Source organism: Artemia franciscana, chromosome 3 (assembly GCF_032884065.1).
Source record: "Artemia franciscana chromosome 3, ASM3288406v1, whole genome shotgun sequence".
In the NCBI taxonomy this organism is placed as follows: Eukaryota; Metazoa; Arthropoda; class Branchiopoda; order Anostraca; family Artemiidae; genus Artemia; species Artemia franciscana.
In genome coordinates, this window is record NC_088865.1 from 6,474,274 (window position 1) to 6,492,498 (window position 18,225).

General features: G+C 34.0%; 1 protein-coding gene across 14 annotated transcripts in view; it reads left to right on the forward strand.

The window, feature by feature from the left end:
• Positions 1–18,225, forward strand: part of LOC136024812 (palmitoyltransferase ZDHHC16B-like) — a 229,143-nt gene that overhangs the window by 65,125 nt on the left and 145,793 nt on the right. For 4 of the 14 annotated variants that reach the window (XM_065700289.1, XM_065700290.1, XM_065700288.1 and 1 more), the window contains exon 5: positions 12,552–12,764. The exons of the other annotated variants lie outside the window; for them this stretch is intronic. In XM_065700289.1, coding sequence (XP_065556361.1) covers positions 12,552–12,764 — 213 coding nt within the window. The remainder of the gene's footprint in view (positions 1–12,551; positions 12,765–18,225) is intronic. 14 annotated transcript variants of the gene reach the window in all.

An 18,225-nucleotide genomic window follows, 5' to 3' on the forward strand; every position in this document is an offset into this window, starting at 1 on the left:
CACTTCGGTCCATGGCGAGTATTTGCTCTTCGCCCTGTCTGATGTTTGCCATCGCTAAGAACTCGGACAGGCTGTCGGACCAACTTTTCTTCGGTCGGCCTCGAGGTCGCTTCCAACCACCTTTGATAGGGTCGAAGTCATAGATCATCTTTGCGGGTAGATGTGGTGGTATTCGAAGCAGATGCCCGAACCATCGTAAGGTTCGCTCGGCTGCTTGAGACGAAAACCAAGACTGCTTTGTGAGCTGCAGAAGCTTTTCATTGCTGACGAAGTCAGACCATCGTAGGCCCTCAATCCTCCTCAGGCTCTTTGCATGAAATACGTCTATTTTCTTTAGGGTTGCAGCTGATGCTTGCCATGTCTCAGCTCCGTAAAGCATCACAGAACCGACTATATCGTTGAAGATCCGCAGTTTCGTTGTGTACAACTGATATTGTTGTACTTAATCCAAATATATAGTTTTCTTTGGTGTTTTATCTTTGGGCTGTCATCTACATTATCGATTAAATGTAATGTTTGATGATGACAGCTTAGGTTAGAATAGATTAGGTTTGGTGAGGCCAGGTTGGACAATGTCAGCTCAGACTAGGTTTTTAACCCATTTCTGATATTTAGAACCAAATTTAACATGAACTAATCTAACTTGACCTAGCCTAAACTAACATAATTTAACCCAACCTAATTTTGACTTTTTCATCATAGCTTGTATCAGACTTAAAAGGCTTACTCGCAAAAATAATTGAATTCAAGTAGAAAAAAAGGAATTTCAAATATTCACCAATGAATGTCGAGATTAACCAAATTTCTGACACTAACGGTAACATATATATATATATATATATATATATATATATATATATATATATATATATATATATATATATATATATATATATATATATATATATCATGAAAAGAGAAATCACCAATGCAACAGCACAAACACAAAAAAAAAGAGAGACAGAAGGAGAAAAGGAAGACGGAGAAGGAGAAGGAGAAATTAGTGATTAATATAGACCAGCACTTGAATGAGGCCTTAACCCTACTCATCCATACAACCACGCAGGTCAAACAGCATAGCCACACACAATCAACCATAAAGAATAATCCATGGACAGGCAGTCATGTCGTCAATAAGTATTTGTACTTTGTATTTATTATTTATTTATGTATTTGTATTTGTATTTGTACTTTGTACTTTGTACTTTGTATTTTGTATTTGTATTTGTATCTACTTTGTATTTGTTTATTATGGAAAGGCAGTGTGGTCTTCGTCGCTATTTTTGGGCCTATGGTGGCCAAAAAAATGACATCAAATCAAAATTCTAAGGTATTGATTTTTAATATGAAAGATGGAGAGAATATTCCTTTATAGAAACGTTGAACCAAAGGTCGTACAATATTGGGAGATCGCTCATTTGGACAAAAATTGAAGGTACCTGTCTTTTTAAGAAACGAAATGGACCTTGCCTTAAGAAAGTGTAAATTCCTGTTAATTTGTCTCTAAATTAAAATACTTAGCTTGAGTAGAAACCAAGGACATCAAGCGAAAATTTCGAGGTAACCAATTGCCTTAAATCTATTGAAAAATTACATGTTAAATGGTCCATTTGTTTCAGATCTATTTTTACTTCGAAGGCCAATGATAAGTTTTAAGAGTCTAGGGATCTAAACCCTTAAAATGGCATATCTGTTCAATTTTTTTTCAATCTTCCCGAGAGATTCTTCCGATCAATATGGAAAATTCAATTAACGTTTATCATCCCCTCATTTTAAAAGACATGTTCGGACTATTTATGCAATATTGATGTTAAGGGTGAAATAATTCTCTCTTCATTGTAAAAAGATATTTGTTTAGAGAAAAAATTACGTTCTCTTAGGTCGAAAGGAGGGACTACGTGGGAGGATCTTCCCTTGGAGGGATCTGACATGGGAGAAGGAAAATTCCATGAAGGGGGGGGGGGCAGGGTTTTTTAGCATGATTTTGAAAAAAAAACAATGAAAAAAATAAATATGAAATAAGTTTTTTCAGCTGAACGTAAGGACCAGCATTAAAACGGACAGAGATTATTACGCATATTGGGGGCTCATTTTTTTCCTAAATATCTCGCTCTTTTCGCTAAAGTATTTTTAGTAATTTCAACTATTTATTCTACAACCTTTGTGATTCAGGGGTCAATCATAAAGAATTGGGACAAAATTAAAGCTTTAGTATAAAGAGTGAGGTATTAACGAGGGGGCAAACCCCCTCATATACATAATAAAAATATACGAATATAGAAATTCGTTACGTAAGTTAATTTGTAAGTTATGTATATTTTTTACTAATAAAAACGTTCATTAAAAATTTTAAAATTCTAGTTGCCTTTTTAAGTAACCGAAAAATTGGAGGGCAACTAGGCCTCCTTTCCCACCCTTTTTCTCAAAATCGTCTGATCAAAACAAAGAGAGAGCCATTTGGCAAAAAAAAGCTAATACGCCAATTTCGTTTTAATTACTCCTCTGCGGTGAGCCAAAATAAAAACATGCATTAGTTCAAAAACGTTCAGAAATTAAATAAAAAAACAAGTTTTTTCAACTGAAAGTAAGGAGCGACACCAAAACCCAAAACGACAGAAATTACTCCGTGTATAAAAGGGGCTGTTCCTCCCTCAACGTAAATATATATATATATATATATATATATATATATATATATATATATATATATATATATATATATATATATATATATATATATATATATATATATATATATATATATATATATATATATATATATATATATATATATATATATATATATATATATATATATATATATATATATATATATATATATATATATATATATATATATATATATATATATATATATATATATATATATATATATATATATATATATATATATATATATAGAGATGAGTTTTTTTCAAAAGCCCAAGGTCCATATACAAAAAAATATATACAAAACAGGGAAATCGCTGACAAAGCAAAGAAACACTGAATCCAGAAACAAAACAACTTAATAGCTTAAACTATTCCTTCTTTCTAAGTCAATGTATACATATCAGAGTAATTATACACTCTAACCCAAGTTATTGCTGTTGAGTTTCTATTTGAAATACAATCATTGGACAAATAAACAATTTTTTCAACCGTACCAGCTATATATCATGCTTCTGAGCCATATGCTGTAAAAGTAAGAAGAGAAACTACTAATTTGTAAATTATAGATTCCAGATGTAATGAAACAATCTTAACGAAAATCACACCATCAGATTCAGCGTAAGTTCAAGTTCCTATCTACGAAAATGTGGAATTTCGAATTTTTTGCCAGAAGACATATCACGGATGCGTGTTTATTTTATTTTTTTTTTTGGGTTTTTTTTTCCCAGGGGTGATCGTATCGACTCAGTGGTCCTAGAATGTCGCAAGAGGGCTCATTCTAGTGGAAATTAGAAGTTCTAGTGCCCTTTTTAAGTGACCAAAAAAAATTGCTCATTTTTAAGTGACCTTCCTCGCTCATTTTTTCCCCAAAGTAACCAGATGAAAACTCCGAGATAGCCATTTTATTCACCATAGTTGAAAATCTAATAACTATGTCTTTGGGGAAGACTTACTCCCCCACAGTCCTCGTGGGAGGGGCTGCAAGTTACAAATTTTGACCTTTGTTTACATATAGTAATGACTATTGGGAAGTGTACAGGCGTTTTCAGGGGGATTTTTTGGTTGGGGGGTGGAGAAGTTGATAGGGGAGTTACGTGGGAGAATTTTTCTATGGGGGAAGAGAATTTCAATGAAGGGGGGCAGGATTTTCTAGCATTATTTAAAAAAAGACAATGAAAAAATAAATATGAAAAGTTTTTTCAACTGAAAGTAAGGAGCATCATTGAAACTTAAAACGAACAGAAATTATTACGCATATGAAAGGTTTACCTCCTCGTAATACCCTACTCTTTACGCTAAAGTATTTTTAGTAATTCTAACTATTTATTCTACGACCTTTGTGATTCAGGGCTCATTCTTATGGGATTGGGACAAAATTTAAACTTTAGTGTAAAGAATAAGTTATTGACGTGGGGATGAACCCCCTCATATACGCAAGAAAAACATACGAATATAGATTTTCGTTACTTAAGTTAATTCGTAAGTTACGTATATTTTTTACTAATGAAAACGTTCGTAAGAAATTAAAAATCTGGAGGGCAAATAGGCCTACTCTCTCGCTCCTTTTTTTTCTCAAAATCTTCCGATTAAAACTATGAGAAAGCCATTTAGCCGAAAAAAATTAATATGCAAATTTTGTTTTAATAATTTATGTATGGAGTGCCATGATCAAAACATGCATTCAAAAACGTCCAGAAAAATTAAATAAAAAAAACTACTTTTTTCAACTAAAAGTAAGGAGCGACATTAAAACTTACAACGAGCAGAAATTACTCCGTATATGAAAAGGGCTTTTCCTCCTCAAAGCCCAGCTCTTTACGCTAAAGTTTTTTACTATTCTAAAAAGTAGAGTTAAGAGAAAGAGTCAAACTTTAGCGTAAAGGGCAGGGGTTGAGGAGGAAAAACCCTTTTCATATACGGAGTAATTTCTGTTCGTTTTAAGTTTTTATGTTGCTCCTTACTTTTAGTTAAAAAAAACTTATTTTTTTTTATTTAATTGTATTTAGAAGAAGTTGAGGAGGAAAAACCCTTTTCATATACGGAACATTTTCTGTTCGTTTTAAGTTTTAATGTTGCTCCTTACTTTTAGTTAAAAAAACTCATTTTTTATTTAATTGTATTTAGAAGAGCTGGGGGCGCGAAACCCTAATTATTTCACTCTATATATTGCATAATCTCCCCCCCCCCTTCCACTCTACATTGTAATTTTAGTATGTAATTTTTCTTATGCATTTTTCACTATTAAACTTCTGAAAGTTAAACCAGATAACTTTACTGGTGATTCCGAAATTAAAATACATTGTAATTTAATATCAGCTAAGAGTGTCCAACCCCTCAATTTGTTCATAAAATTATTGATACTTTCTTTTGAAGTCCTGTATTCGCTCCCTCTTCATTATTTTGATGAAATGGTTTGATGATTAAAAATTTACAATAGACAGGAAACGTGTTAAATTTTAGATTTTGAATATTTAAGCTTTCTTTTATACAGTATAACTAAAAAATGAAAATGATTTACTCAGTTATACAAAAATCATTAATGTGATCAGGCATTTTCACAGAGATGAAGATACAGTTAGTTTTCAGGTCTCTGTTAACAATTTTTGAAAGGTTTTACTGATTGTAAAGTTGTCGAAGAAACTTTACAGTTAGCCAACCTGAAAGCAGACAGAACTCTAATTGAGTTTATTCAATAGTTCTGTAAATCATGAGAGATATTTTAATTACTTATATCCTGGCAGGAAAAGGAGTCATTGAAATATAGGGACTTAAAGCATTGTTTTTGAATACTAGAAGCACTTCGCAAAGATGGTGTTTAATCGGAAATCAGATTAATTAGAGAAGCAGAAATCTAACTCATTGTAATTTTTATTCTTGAGGTGAAGGAAAAAATGTGCGTGTGCAACATTTGAATTCAAAGGAAAGTGACGAAGATGGCCCTTTTTGACTGCTTAAATGTTTCGACATTGAACATATTTATTGCAAAAATTTGCAGTAAATAGAACAATTTCAAACTTTGATATCTGCAGTAAAATGGACATTTTCAAACAGGATTATAGTGCTATAAATTAAAATTGGCAGCTTTATGGGAATTTTTCACATTGGTTTTCGATTCGCTCTACTTAAGTTACAAAACAAAGCTTAAAGAATACCCATCAATTGAATTTATATTGAAAAATGTTTCAAACTCCTTTTGTTTAGCAAATTTTGTCTTAAAGTACATTCTCTGGCATAAATACTTTAATCTTGGGAAATATGGCAATAACCAAGTAGTGAACCTTTGCCTTTTTTGATACACTATAGAGCTACTACCAAGCTATTCCACTATCACAAACAACCAAGGGGTTTTTCATTATATAGGCCGTAGATTCAAACAACGAATTCAAAGGTAATAACATTTAAAAATTAACTAAATGAGTAAGAGAAAATTGTGTGCTAGAGGTTTTTTGTTTCTCCAGTCTCTTCATCTAACCAACCTTTTTTCAAATCCCCGTCCACCACTTTTCCACTTCCTATGCGGAATTGGTACCGAAGAGGGGGGGGGGTCCTTTTCTTTACGACAATCCATTTGGCACTGAGAAGCCCGTTCTTGGTGGGGAATTAGAGAAAATCTCTTGTGTTGATTTTGGCTAATATTACAGCTGAAGAAGTTAACTCAGCAGTCACTGAAGTGTACGCAAAAACGAGTAGGATTAGGGCAAAATGCCCAAACAGTGAAATACGCTTGCTTGGAAACCCTAGTTTAAAACATGGCTAGTAGACATTGAGTATATTAGGTAATGTAAACATAAACATGAAGCAAACATAAACATAAACAAGAGGTCTAGCTTATTTCATAAGCCAATTCAGAACTTTGATTATAAGTACTTGCTCTCTTCTTCGTAGATTTCTCAATGAAAAGTGATTGACTCCTTAATGGTTATACATGTGCGCACGAAGGACAAGTTCAAGCCTATAACCCCCTTCCGTCCCCAAGTGATGAAATTTTTTAATTTTTTCATTAACATCTACTATTTGTTGTATTATTACCTATTTTATAAAATTTTGTCTCACTCCTATTCGCATGGCCCTCTCCAGGCTAAAGTTTTACGTACAAGTCTCGAAAGTCTCAAAAGAGAAAACTTTTGAACTTTGAAAATAGTGCAAATGGTAACACTAGTGGATATGTATTCATGCCAAGTCATGACACTAAGGAGCTAAATTTCTTAGGAGTACTGAGAAAACTCAAGTGTTATAGAGGTGGATATGCGAGAGCAACATCACCAGAGGAGTTAGTATGGAAAGATAACGCAAATATAAAATTGTTTATAACGAAGGCCAACTTCTTGCTTATGTTGATGCTGCTCGTAATACGATATCACTTGATCAATGTTATCACCATCCACCTAGTATTAACACTCAACGAAAGGTAAAAAGAAGACAGGTGTACCCCTGCAACATTATCCTGCATCATATCTTGTCTAGGTGCCAATACTGCAATCTATGTAAAACTGATGTAGTAATAGACAGAGAAATCACTGGTAAAATAAAAAAAAGAGAGAGAGAAAGATATATATATATATATATATATATATATATATATATATATATATATATATATATATATATATATATATATATATATATATATATATGTGTGTGTGTGTGTGTGTGTGTGTGTGTGTGTTTTTAACTACGTAAAACTTGCGAATATACAACATTCTTCGATGTCCCATTGTCCGTGCATATAAATAGATTGTCAGGTTTACCGACTCTTGAACATGCAACTTAAAATTGTCCGTGGGAAAAACAATCCGTATTCAGATCTATATTTGATTATTCTAATGATTGCCGTTGAGCTTTGTTGATGGTGATTGCTATTCGAACATTCTCTGTGTCCTCGTCGTCATTTTTATATCCCCTTGTGCCCCCGGCATCCCCCTTGTAGTTGTGTCCCTGTGCCCCGGTCGTCATTTATATTCCCAGTATCCCGGTCGTCATTTGTGTCCCTGTGTCCCAGTCTGTAATTTCTCTTTGAGCGTCCCAGTCGTCATTTATATTCCCTGTGTCCCGGTTGTCAGTTGTGTCCCGGTGTCCCGGTCTGTAATTTATCTTTGAGTGTCCTGGTTGTCATTTATATCTTTCGGTCGTTATTTGTGTCCCAGTGTCCCAGTCTGTAATTTCTCTTTGAGTGTCCCGGTGGTCGTTTATATTCCCTGTGTCCCGGTTTTTAGTTTTCTTTTTCTCCCTTATTTTTCAGTTTTTTTTTCCTTTTTTAAGCTTTTTTTTCTTTTTAGTTTTTTTTGTAGTTTTTACCTTTTTTTTAGTTTTTTCTTTTTTAGTTTTTAGTTTTTTACCTATTTTTTAGTTTTTTAGCTTTTTTAGTTTTTTTAGTATTTTCTTTTTTGTTTTTGTTTTTTGTAGTTTTTACCTTTTTTATGTTTTTTTCTTCTTTTGTATTAATGCTAAAGCCAAGGTTCGAGCCTGGAACCTCTCGGACCAGGAACCTGGAACATAACGCTTTACCAGCTCAGCTACTTCGGCTTGAATGCATCCGTTTTTGAATTGATATATGATGAAATAATTCAGACGTCATATAATGACGTCACTCGATGTCCCGGTCTGTAGTTTATCTTTGAGTGTCCCGGTCGTCATTTATATCTCCCGGTCGTTATTTGTGTCCCAGTCTGTAATTTCTCTTTGAGTGTCCCGGTCGTCATTTATATACCCTGTGTCCCGGTTTTTAGTTTTCTTTTTCTCCTTTTTTTTCTTTTTTTTTCCTTTTTTTAGTTTTTTTCTTTTTCAGTTTTTAGTTTTTTTTAGTTTTTTTATTAAATTTTGTTTTTTTCTCTTTTTAGTTTTTTTTGTAGTTTTTCCCTTTTTTTTAGTTTTTTCGTTTTTTTTCTTTTTTAGATTTTAGTTTTTTACCTTTTTTTAGTTTTTTTTTTTTGTTTTTTAGCTTTTTTAGTTTTTTTGGTATTTTCTTTTTAGTTTTTTTTTTGTAGTTTTTACCTTTTTTAGTTTTTTTCTTCTTTTGTATTAATGCTAAAGCCAAGGTTCGAGCCTGGAACCTCTCGGACCAGGAACCTGGAACATAACGCTTTACCAGCTCAGCTACTTCGGCTTGAATGCATCCGTTTTTGAATTGGTATATGATGAAATAATTCAGACGTCATATAATGACGTCACTCGACAGACAGACAACTTATTTTTACATATATACTAGCTGTTGGGGTGGCGCTTCGCGCCACCCCAACACCTAGTTGGTGGGGGCGCTTCGGGCCCCCCCAAGCCCCCCCCCCCGCGCGTAAGTGATTACGCGCCATATTAGTTACGCGCCATTGTAGTTGTGTCCCTATGTCCCACCTGTGAATATATATATATATATATATATATATATATATATATATATATATATATATAATATATATATATATATATATATATATATATATATATATATATATATATATATATATATATATATATGTTTTTAACTACGTAAAACTTGCGAATATACAACATTCTTTGCTGTCCCATTGTCTGTGCATATAAATAGATTGTCAGGTTTACCGACTCTTGAACATGCAACATATAATAGTCCATGGGAAAACAATCCGTATTCAGGTCTATACCTCATGATTCTAATGATTGCCCTTGAGCTTTGTTGATGGTGATTGCTAATCGACCATTCACTGTGTCGCCGTTGTCATTTATATATCCCCCTGTGCCCCCCGGCATCCCCGTTGTAGTTGTGTCCCTGTGTCCCGGTCGTCATTTATATTCCCTGTGTCCCGGTCGTCATTTGTGTCCCGGTGTCCCAGTCTGTGATTTCTCTTTGAATGTCCCGGGCGTCGTTTATATTCCTTGTGGCCCGGTATCCCGATCGTCATTTGTTTTTCGGTGTCCCGGTCTGTATATACATTCGTTTTTGAATTTGTCTTTTTTTAGTTTTTAGTTTTTTACCTTTTTTTAGTTTTTTTAGCTATACCTCATGATTCTAATGATTGCCCTTGACCTTTGTTGATGGTGATTGCTAATCGAACATTCCCTGTGTCCCCGTCGTCATTTATATATCCCCCTGTGCCCCCCCAGTTGTGTCAATTGGTATGTCACGCAATCGGCCCATCCCCGAAATTGTTTGTCTTGATGGTCATCCTGTTAAGCTGTCGCCAAGCATAAATTACCTTGGATTACCCATTAGACGTGACTTAAAGCATACTCGAGCACTTTCATTAGAATTTCTAGGTGCCAAGCTTCGCAAGGCATACGGCCTGTTTGTTCCTTGCAAAGCACGTAAAAGAAGAATGCTTTCTAAAATTTATTACGTATTTCTGTGCCCCATTTGTTAGCTTTGTCACCTGTTTGGAATGACTTTAGTGCGTCAGATAAAGCAGCTTGTCGGTCAATATTTTTTTGTTACGCTAAGTTCCTACTGGGCGTACCTCTGTGAGCCAAAAATCAGCCGATTTTTGGCGCAATACTATAATTCCATCCGTCTTGTCTAACCGCATGACATATTGCCTGTTAAAACTAATATTTTAATGAAAAGTCATTTATGCTAGTAACATGACATAAAAACCAAAATCCCCTTTAGGATTAATTATATTTGCTAAAGGGACAGCAGCTCTGATATTTATGTTTTTGAACCAAAACTGAAAGAAAGTCATCCAAAGCTGCTATTCCATTTCAGTCCTTTTCAAATTAAATAAATCTGAAAGAAAAAAAATTAAATGTTACCCTATGTTACTAATTATGAGCATATATTTACTGAGTTCTCAACCCGATCGTACAGCTGTATAATTTATATGTAAATTTGTCGTCAGAAGAGGTTTGCCACCCTTGGAGTGGTTTACTTTTTTGAAAAGTCTAGTTTATTCGTGTTTTTATTTTGTATCTGTATATGGAGTATCTGTATTTATTTTGTATCTGTATTTATTTATGTTTCTGTATATGGAGTTGTCGATCCGGTTGCTGTTGTCGTGGAGCGTAGGTTATGCTTTGAACAAAGTTTCAATACTTCAAATAGTTTATTTAATTCCTTTTTATAAAAGCTTTTCCTATTGTAGTTGTTTTATTGTTTCCTTCTTTTATATCCCCTTTTATGCTCAACTTGACATCATTGTGTGTTTCTTAGGTTAATAAAGTTTCATTCACTCATATATATGTATATATATATATTCGGTATATTTCCAAAATACCTATCTATTTCCTTGGATTTGGTCAGTGTGGCCAGTCACTTCAAGGTTTGATGGTGACAGATTCTGAGTCACAATGATTTGAGACGCTTACAACTTCAAAAGTACCGTAAAACTATCGATCAGTATTTCCTAACATTGGCCCATACTATTTCAAAATATTGGCCCAAACAAGAAGCCTTAAAAATGAAGGGTTTTACCTAAAAATTGTTTTTTTTATATTATTCTTATTTGTTATTTTGTCTTTTTATGCTTTTTTTGTATGTTTTTTGTATTTTATATTGTTTTTTATATTCGGTTTTGACCTAAATATATATATATATATATATATATATATATATATATATATATATATATATATATATATATATATATATATATATATGTATATGTATATATATATATATATATATATATATGTGTATATATATATATATATATATATATATATATATATATATATGTATATATATATATATATATATGTATATATATATATATATATATATATATATATATATATATATATATATATATATATATATATATATATATATATATATATATATATATATATATATATATATATATATATATATATATATTTGCCCCCAGGGGGCAAAGGGGGATATATAAATGACGACGGGGACACAGGGAATGTTCGATTAGCAATCACCACCAACAAAGCTCAAGGGCAGAATCATGAGGTATAACTAAAAAAACTAAAAAAAGGTAAAAAACTAAAAACTAAAAAAAGACCAATTCAAAAACGAATGTATATACAGACCGGGACACCGGGACACAAATGACGACCGGAACACCGGGACACAAGGAATATAAATGACGGCCGGGACACTCAAAGAGAAATCACAGACTGGGACACCGGGGCACAAATGACGACTGGGACACAGGGAATATAAATTACGACAGGGACACAACTACAACGGGGACGCCGGGGGCCACAGGGGGATATATAAATGACGAAGGCGACACAGGTAATGGTCGATTAGCAATCACCATCAACAAAGCTCAAGGGCAATCATTAGAATCATGAGGTATAGATCTGAATACGGATTGTTTTCCCATGGACCATTATATGTTGCATGTTCAAGAGTCGGTAAACCTGACAATCTATTTATATGCACAGACAATGGGACAGCGAAGAATGTTGTATATTCGCAAGTTTTACGTAGTTAAAAACATATATATATATATATATATATATATATATATATATATATATATATATATATATATATATATATATATATATATATATATATATATATATATATATATATATATATATCTATCTATATTCACAGGTGGGAAATAGGGACACAATTACAATGGCGCGTAACTAATATGGCGCGTAACGACTTACGCGCGCGGGTGGCTTGGGGGGGGCGAAGCGCCCCCACCAACTAGGTGTTGGGGTGGCGCGAAGCGCCACCCCAAAAGCTAGTATATATTCAGGTCTAGTATATACTTCAAGGTTTATTGTGACAGATTTGATGTCACAAAGATTTGAGACGCTTACGACTTCAAAAGTACCATAAAACAACAGTTCAGTATTTTCCTAATATTGGCCCAAACAAGAAGCCGTAAAAATGATGGATTTGACCTAAAAATTGCTTTTTCATTTTTAATAAACTGCTTTTTGGGCAATAAAGCAATATACTTGCTTTTTCATATTTATAGTTAGTAGAGTCGCATGCTATTGAGAACCAAGCACCACGACCACGAAATTGGCGGCGGTCAGCAATCGTATTTGAAGCGTTGATAACAGTGGCAGTTTTCTTAGCTCTTGGCGCTCTGACTCTGTGGCACACGAGATTAATAACTAGAAATGAAACAAGCATTGAAGCATTGGAAAACTCAGATGTGAGGAATAAAATGAAAGAATCTGGAAAGGTAATATTACCAAGAAATTTTCAAAATTTGGTGTAAATAAAATTAACAGTAAAGAAGAGATAAGATAAATTTTAATCTAGAATAATGTCAAAATTTTTGGGAAAATAAAATTAACAGTAAAAAAGAAATAAAATAGAGGGAGAAAACTATAATTAAAAAATAATCAACACTTATATCAAACAGTTCTGAAAGATGATACCCAATTAACTGGAATAAGAACCTTATAAAAACTTCACATGAACTAAAAACTACTAAAAAGCTTCAGAATGAAGAGCAAGGGATTGAGGAGGGGGCAGCTATCCTCACATATTATATTATTTATGTTTTTTAAAGTTTTAATGATGCTCCTTACTTTCTGATGAATTTTTTATTTATTTAATAAGTTAAGGTAAGAGATCAGACACTTTTAAAGATTTTTGAATGCAACTCTTTTCCTTGGGTTATACTTGAACATTTTTGGGCTAGAAAGAGCGCTTTTGGAAAAAAGGATACTTTATTCATTTTATTTCCAATTAAACCCTAGCTAGTTTTTCATTCTTGCTCTTTTCTTGTGAAAAATAGTGCTTACGCTTTTTCAGTTTGTGTTTTCCTGGTACCTAGGGAATTTTCCCATTTCGGTGGCGTGTTTACTTTTTTCTGCTTTCTCTCAAAGGACAAACTTGTACAAAAATAAGAACTTGATGAAACATGTGGCTGGACTGCTGAAAAGGTTATAAGCAAACAGTTAGAACTAGAGACTTTGAGCTTGAGTTTGAGTCGAGGCCCCAGTGTTCTAGAGGATTACTTCTTATGTTCTATTTTTGCTCATTTCGACATTTTTGTCCCAAAAAGTTCTAGAGCTTGGTAAAAAAAAAAAAAAAAAAAAAAAAAAAAATCAGTGCTAGGCTAACGCGAAAATCTATTAAATCGTGGTCTAAAATTATAACAATTATCATAAGCTAACTATTCAGAAATAAAAAAAATGGAATGAAAAGGGATATGAAAAAAAAATTGGTGAGAGAAAAAAAAGAGAGGAAAGTAGTTGCGTCCTAAAGTGTTAGAAGAATAACATGTTGGAAGACAAAAGGGTCCCATTTCGGATTTTGAGTGCTTTTTATGGCACTTGGTATTTACCAAGTGACATATAGCGATGGTAATTCATGTCCGTCTTTCTGTCTGTCGGCGTGTCTGTCTGTCGGTTCTGGTTTTGCTAGTTCGGGCGCTTCTAGATAAGCTAGGACGATGAAAGTTGGCAGGCGTATCAGGGACCAGATCAAATTAGAAATAGTCTCACCCTCGATTCGACCATCTTGGTGGGGGGAGGGGGAGCGAGCGAACGAGATAGTCGAGAATAATTTTATATGCTAATAAAGCAAATGATTGTTCTTCTTAGCTGTGGCTTGATGGTCTAGGGGTATGATTCTCGCTTAGGGTGCGAGAGATCTCAGATTTGAATCCCGGACCACCCCAATTTTTACATGAAGAAAATCTGAAACTAGATACGTGATCAGTATAGCGATCGCTGAAAGTTGGCAGGCGTATCAGGAACCGGACCAGATAAATTAGAAATAGTAGCTTCCCTGATTCTACCATATGGGGGAGGGAGGAGCGGAAGGACGGTTAATTCGGAAAAATTAGAAAAAACAAATTATTTTTAACTTACGAACGGGTTATTGGATCTTAATGAAATTCGCTATTTACAAGGACCTCGTGTCTCAAAGCTCTAATTTAAATTTTGACCGGATCTGGTGACTTTGGGGGGAGTTGGAGAAGGAAACTGGAAATCTTGGAAAACGCTTAGAGTTGAGAGATCAGGATGAAACCTGGTGGGACAAACGTTACAATACCGAACAAGAAGAGACTACAGAAACACTGTATTTGCAAGTTTATCTTTGTAATAGTTTCCAATAAATATTGAACAGCAAAATCGATAACTCTAGTACCGAGTCTAATTTTAGGTTCCTACCTCATCACAAGTGCCATATGAGCTCTCTCTTGGCTCTTCCGACCTCATCACAAGTGCCATACGAGCTCTCTCTTGGCTCTTCCGACCTCATCTCAAGTGCCATACGAGCTCTTGGCTCTTGTTTTAAGAGGAACTAGAGAAACAATGGATATTTAAGCTATGATCAAGTGTGAAAGGTTTTTTAGGAACATTTTCCAGTTTAGTTTGTTGTGAAAGTTCGTTAATTGCTTTTCCATGAATTTTATTTTGTTGTTACAAATAGAATTTTTTCTATTTAAATAGAATTCTATTTAATAGAACTCTATTTAAATAGAAATGTAGAATTTTTCATAACGTAATATAAGCTTATGCAACATATAGTTAATTGTAGAGCTTAAGGGTGCATTCAACGTTGATATCGTAATTATCGATTAACGATTTTCTCCAGTGATATCTGTTTCGCGTTAAAAAATTCTTAGAAATTACACCCCCCCCCCTTTAGAACATTTCCGTTCCGCATTTATAATACTACTAATTTGTGATTTTTGTTGGCGGTTCAATTAAAAATGAGCCGAATAACAAGTCTTAGCCGAATAGAAAGTGGACATAATTCTGTGTAAAGAATATTGTAATCAATACACTTGGAACGTGTAAAAATGTATTCTCTCATTGATTTTTTCAGAGTACTTTCTAGTTCAAAGGCTTTTATTTATTAAGTTTGATTAGCTTTTTGACTGCAAAAGTCCTTCAATTGGACTTTTGTCATATTAGCACATTGTTAACAAAAGTTTCAGCTTTCAAACTACGTACCAAAATGGGACGTTCCACGTCCATACTTTAATCAGTTGTTCTTAAACGCAGTAAAACATTATGTAAAATTCTCATTTTGTTTACACTGTTTTATTCCGCTTATGGACTAATGATTAAGCGAAAATGGAGTAAATCTCAACATAGAACTGAATCCTGAATTAAATTATACTCGAGAATGTTTTATCAAGTTTCACACGAAAACTGACCTCCTTGCAGAAAACTCTACGTCTGCACAAAATGACTCATAAGAAAATTCTCCCCTACGTAACCCCTCTCCCATGGAAATCGCCCTCGCTGAATAATAACGATCGTATTTTTGAATTTTAAAATATTCGAAAATTCCCCCTGTGGACGACTTTCCTCCTGAAAATTCCCCCTGGGGGAAATTTGCCCCTACCTGGACAATTTCCCTTCATAGGGGAATCAATTCCGTAAATTGGAAATCACGATCGTACACCAAATCGATAAACACAAACATCGATGTTTGTCAAAAATCTTACTACAGTTCGTGGTAACGAACTGTAGTAAGGAGCGACCCGGCTCAATAGTAACCAAAACTCTAAAAAATGGAATTTTAATACCAATACCTACATCAAAAGAATCGCATTTTAATACTGATTTTAAATATATAAGTTTCATCAAGTTTAGTCTTACCCATCAAAAGTTACGAGCCTGAAAAAATTTCCGTTATTTTAAAAAATAGGGAGAAACGCCCCCTAGAAGTCATAGAATCTTAACGAAAATCACACAATTAGATTCAGCGTATCAGAAAACCCTACTGTAGAAGTTTCAAGCTCCTATCTACAAAAATGTGGAATTTTGTATTTTTTGACAGAAGACAGATCACGGATGCGTGTTTATTCGTTTTTTTGTTTGTTTTTTTTTCCAGGGGTGATCGTATCGACCCAGTTGTCCTAGAATGTTGCAAGAGGGCTCATTCTAACGGAAATGAAAAGTTCTAGTGCCCTTTTTAAGTGACCAAAAAAATTGGAGGGCACCTAGGCCCCCTCCCACGCTAATTATTTTACCGAAGTCAGCGGATCAAAATTCTGAGATAGCCATTTTATTCAGCGTAGTCGAAAAACTTTATAACTATGTCTTTGGGGACGACTTACTCCCCCACAGTCCCCGTGGGAGGGGCAACAAGTTACAAACTTTGACCTGTGTTTACATGTAGTAATGGTTATTGGGAAGTGTACAGGTGTTTTCAGGAGAATTTTTTTGACTGGGGGGAGGGGTTGAGAAGAGGGGGATATGCTGGGGGAACTTTCCATCGATAATTTGTCATGGGGGAAGAAAATCCCCATGAAGGGAGCGCAGGATTTACTAGCATTATTTAAAAAAACAATGAAAAAATAAATATGAAAAAGTTCTTACAGCTGGAAGTAAGGAACAGCATTAAAACTTAAAACAAACAGAAATTATTACCCATATGAGGCGCTCACCTCCTCCTAATACCTCGCTCTTTACGCTAAAGCATTTTTAGTAATTTCAACTATTTATTCTACGGCTTTTGTGATTCTGGGGTCATTCTTAATGAATTGGGACAATATTTAAGCTTTAGTGTAAAGAGCGAAGATCTGACAAGGGGGCGAACCCCCTCATATATGTAATAAAAATATGAGAATACAAAAGTTCTTTACGTAAGCTAATTTATAAGATACGTAAATCTTTTACTAATAAAACTATTCGTAAAAAATTAAAAGTTCTAGTTGCCTTTTTAATTAACCAAAAAATCGGAGGGCAACTAGGCTTCCTCCCACCTCTTTTTTTCTCAAAATCATTCGATCGAAATTATGAGAAAGCCATTTAGCCAAAAAAAAAAAAAAAATGCAAATTTCGTTTTGATTATTCCTCTGCGGAGAGCCAAAATCAAAACATGCATTGATTCAAAAACGTTCAGAAATTAAATAAAAAAAAACAAGTTTTTTTAACTGAAAGTAAGGAGCGACATTAAAACTTAAAACGAACAGAAATTACTTCGTATAAGAAAGAGGCTGCTTCCTCATCAACGCACGGCTCTTTACGCTAAAGTTTTTTACTGTTTTAAAAAGAAGAATTGAGAGAAAGAGTCAAACTTTAGCGTAAAGAGCGGGGCGTTGATGAGGAAGCAGCCTCTTTCATATACGAAGTAATTTCTGTTCGTTTTAAGTTTTAATGTCGCTCCTTACTTTCAGTTAAAAAAAACTTGTTTTTTTTTATTTAATTCGCAAAAGAGGTAATCCCAGGCTGAGTAAAAATTTTTTTGACCGTAAATTTGTATAAATTACCTTATTTTTTGTTAATTACATATGCACACAGTCGAAAAGGCATGCAGATCAAATTCATTTTAACATGGAAATTTTCCACCATTTGAATTTCTCCCTCCCCCCCGAAAAATTTGCCTCGACCCTCCAACAATTCGTCCCACACAATTTTCCTTGGGAGAAATCCCCCCTTTGTAAAAAGAAAATGATGGCGTTTTTTTAAATCTGACAAGTAGGCTATTAGGTTGAATACCAAGTTGACGACAAAGCGGAAGTGCGTCATATGACAAAGTTCATAATTAACCAACCTGTTAATTGAATATTCAGAAAATTTGAACAATATGAGCGGAAGAGACCGTCAATTACTCCTGCTGAGTTGGCTCTGATTTCAGCCAGTGCGAAACGTATTAAGAAGGCCTTGGGGGGGAGGGGTTACAGGGCCAGATTTTATGTCTTAAACCTTTGCATTGGTGTGCTCAAC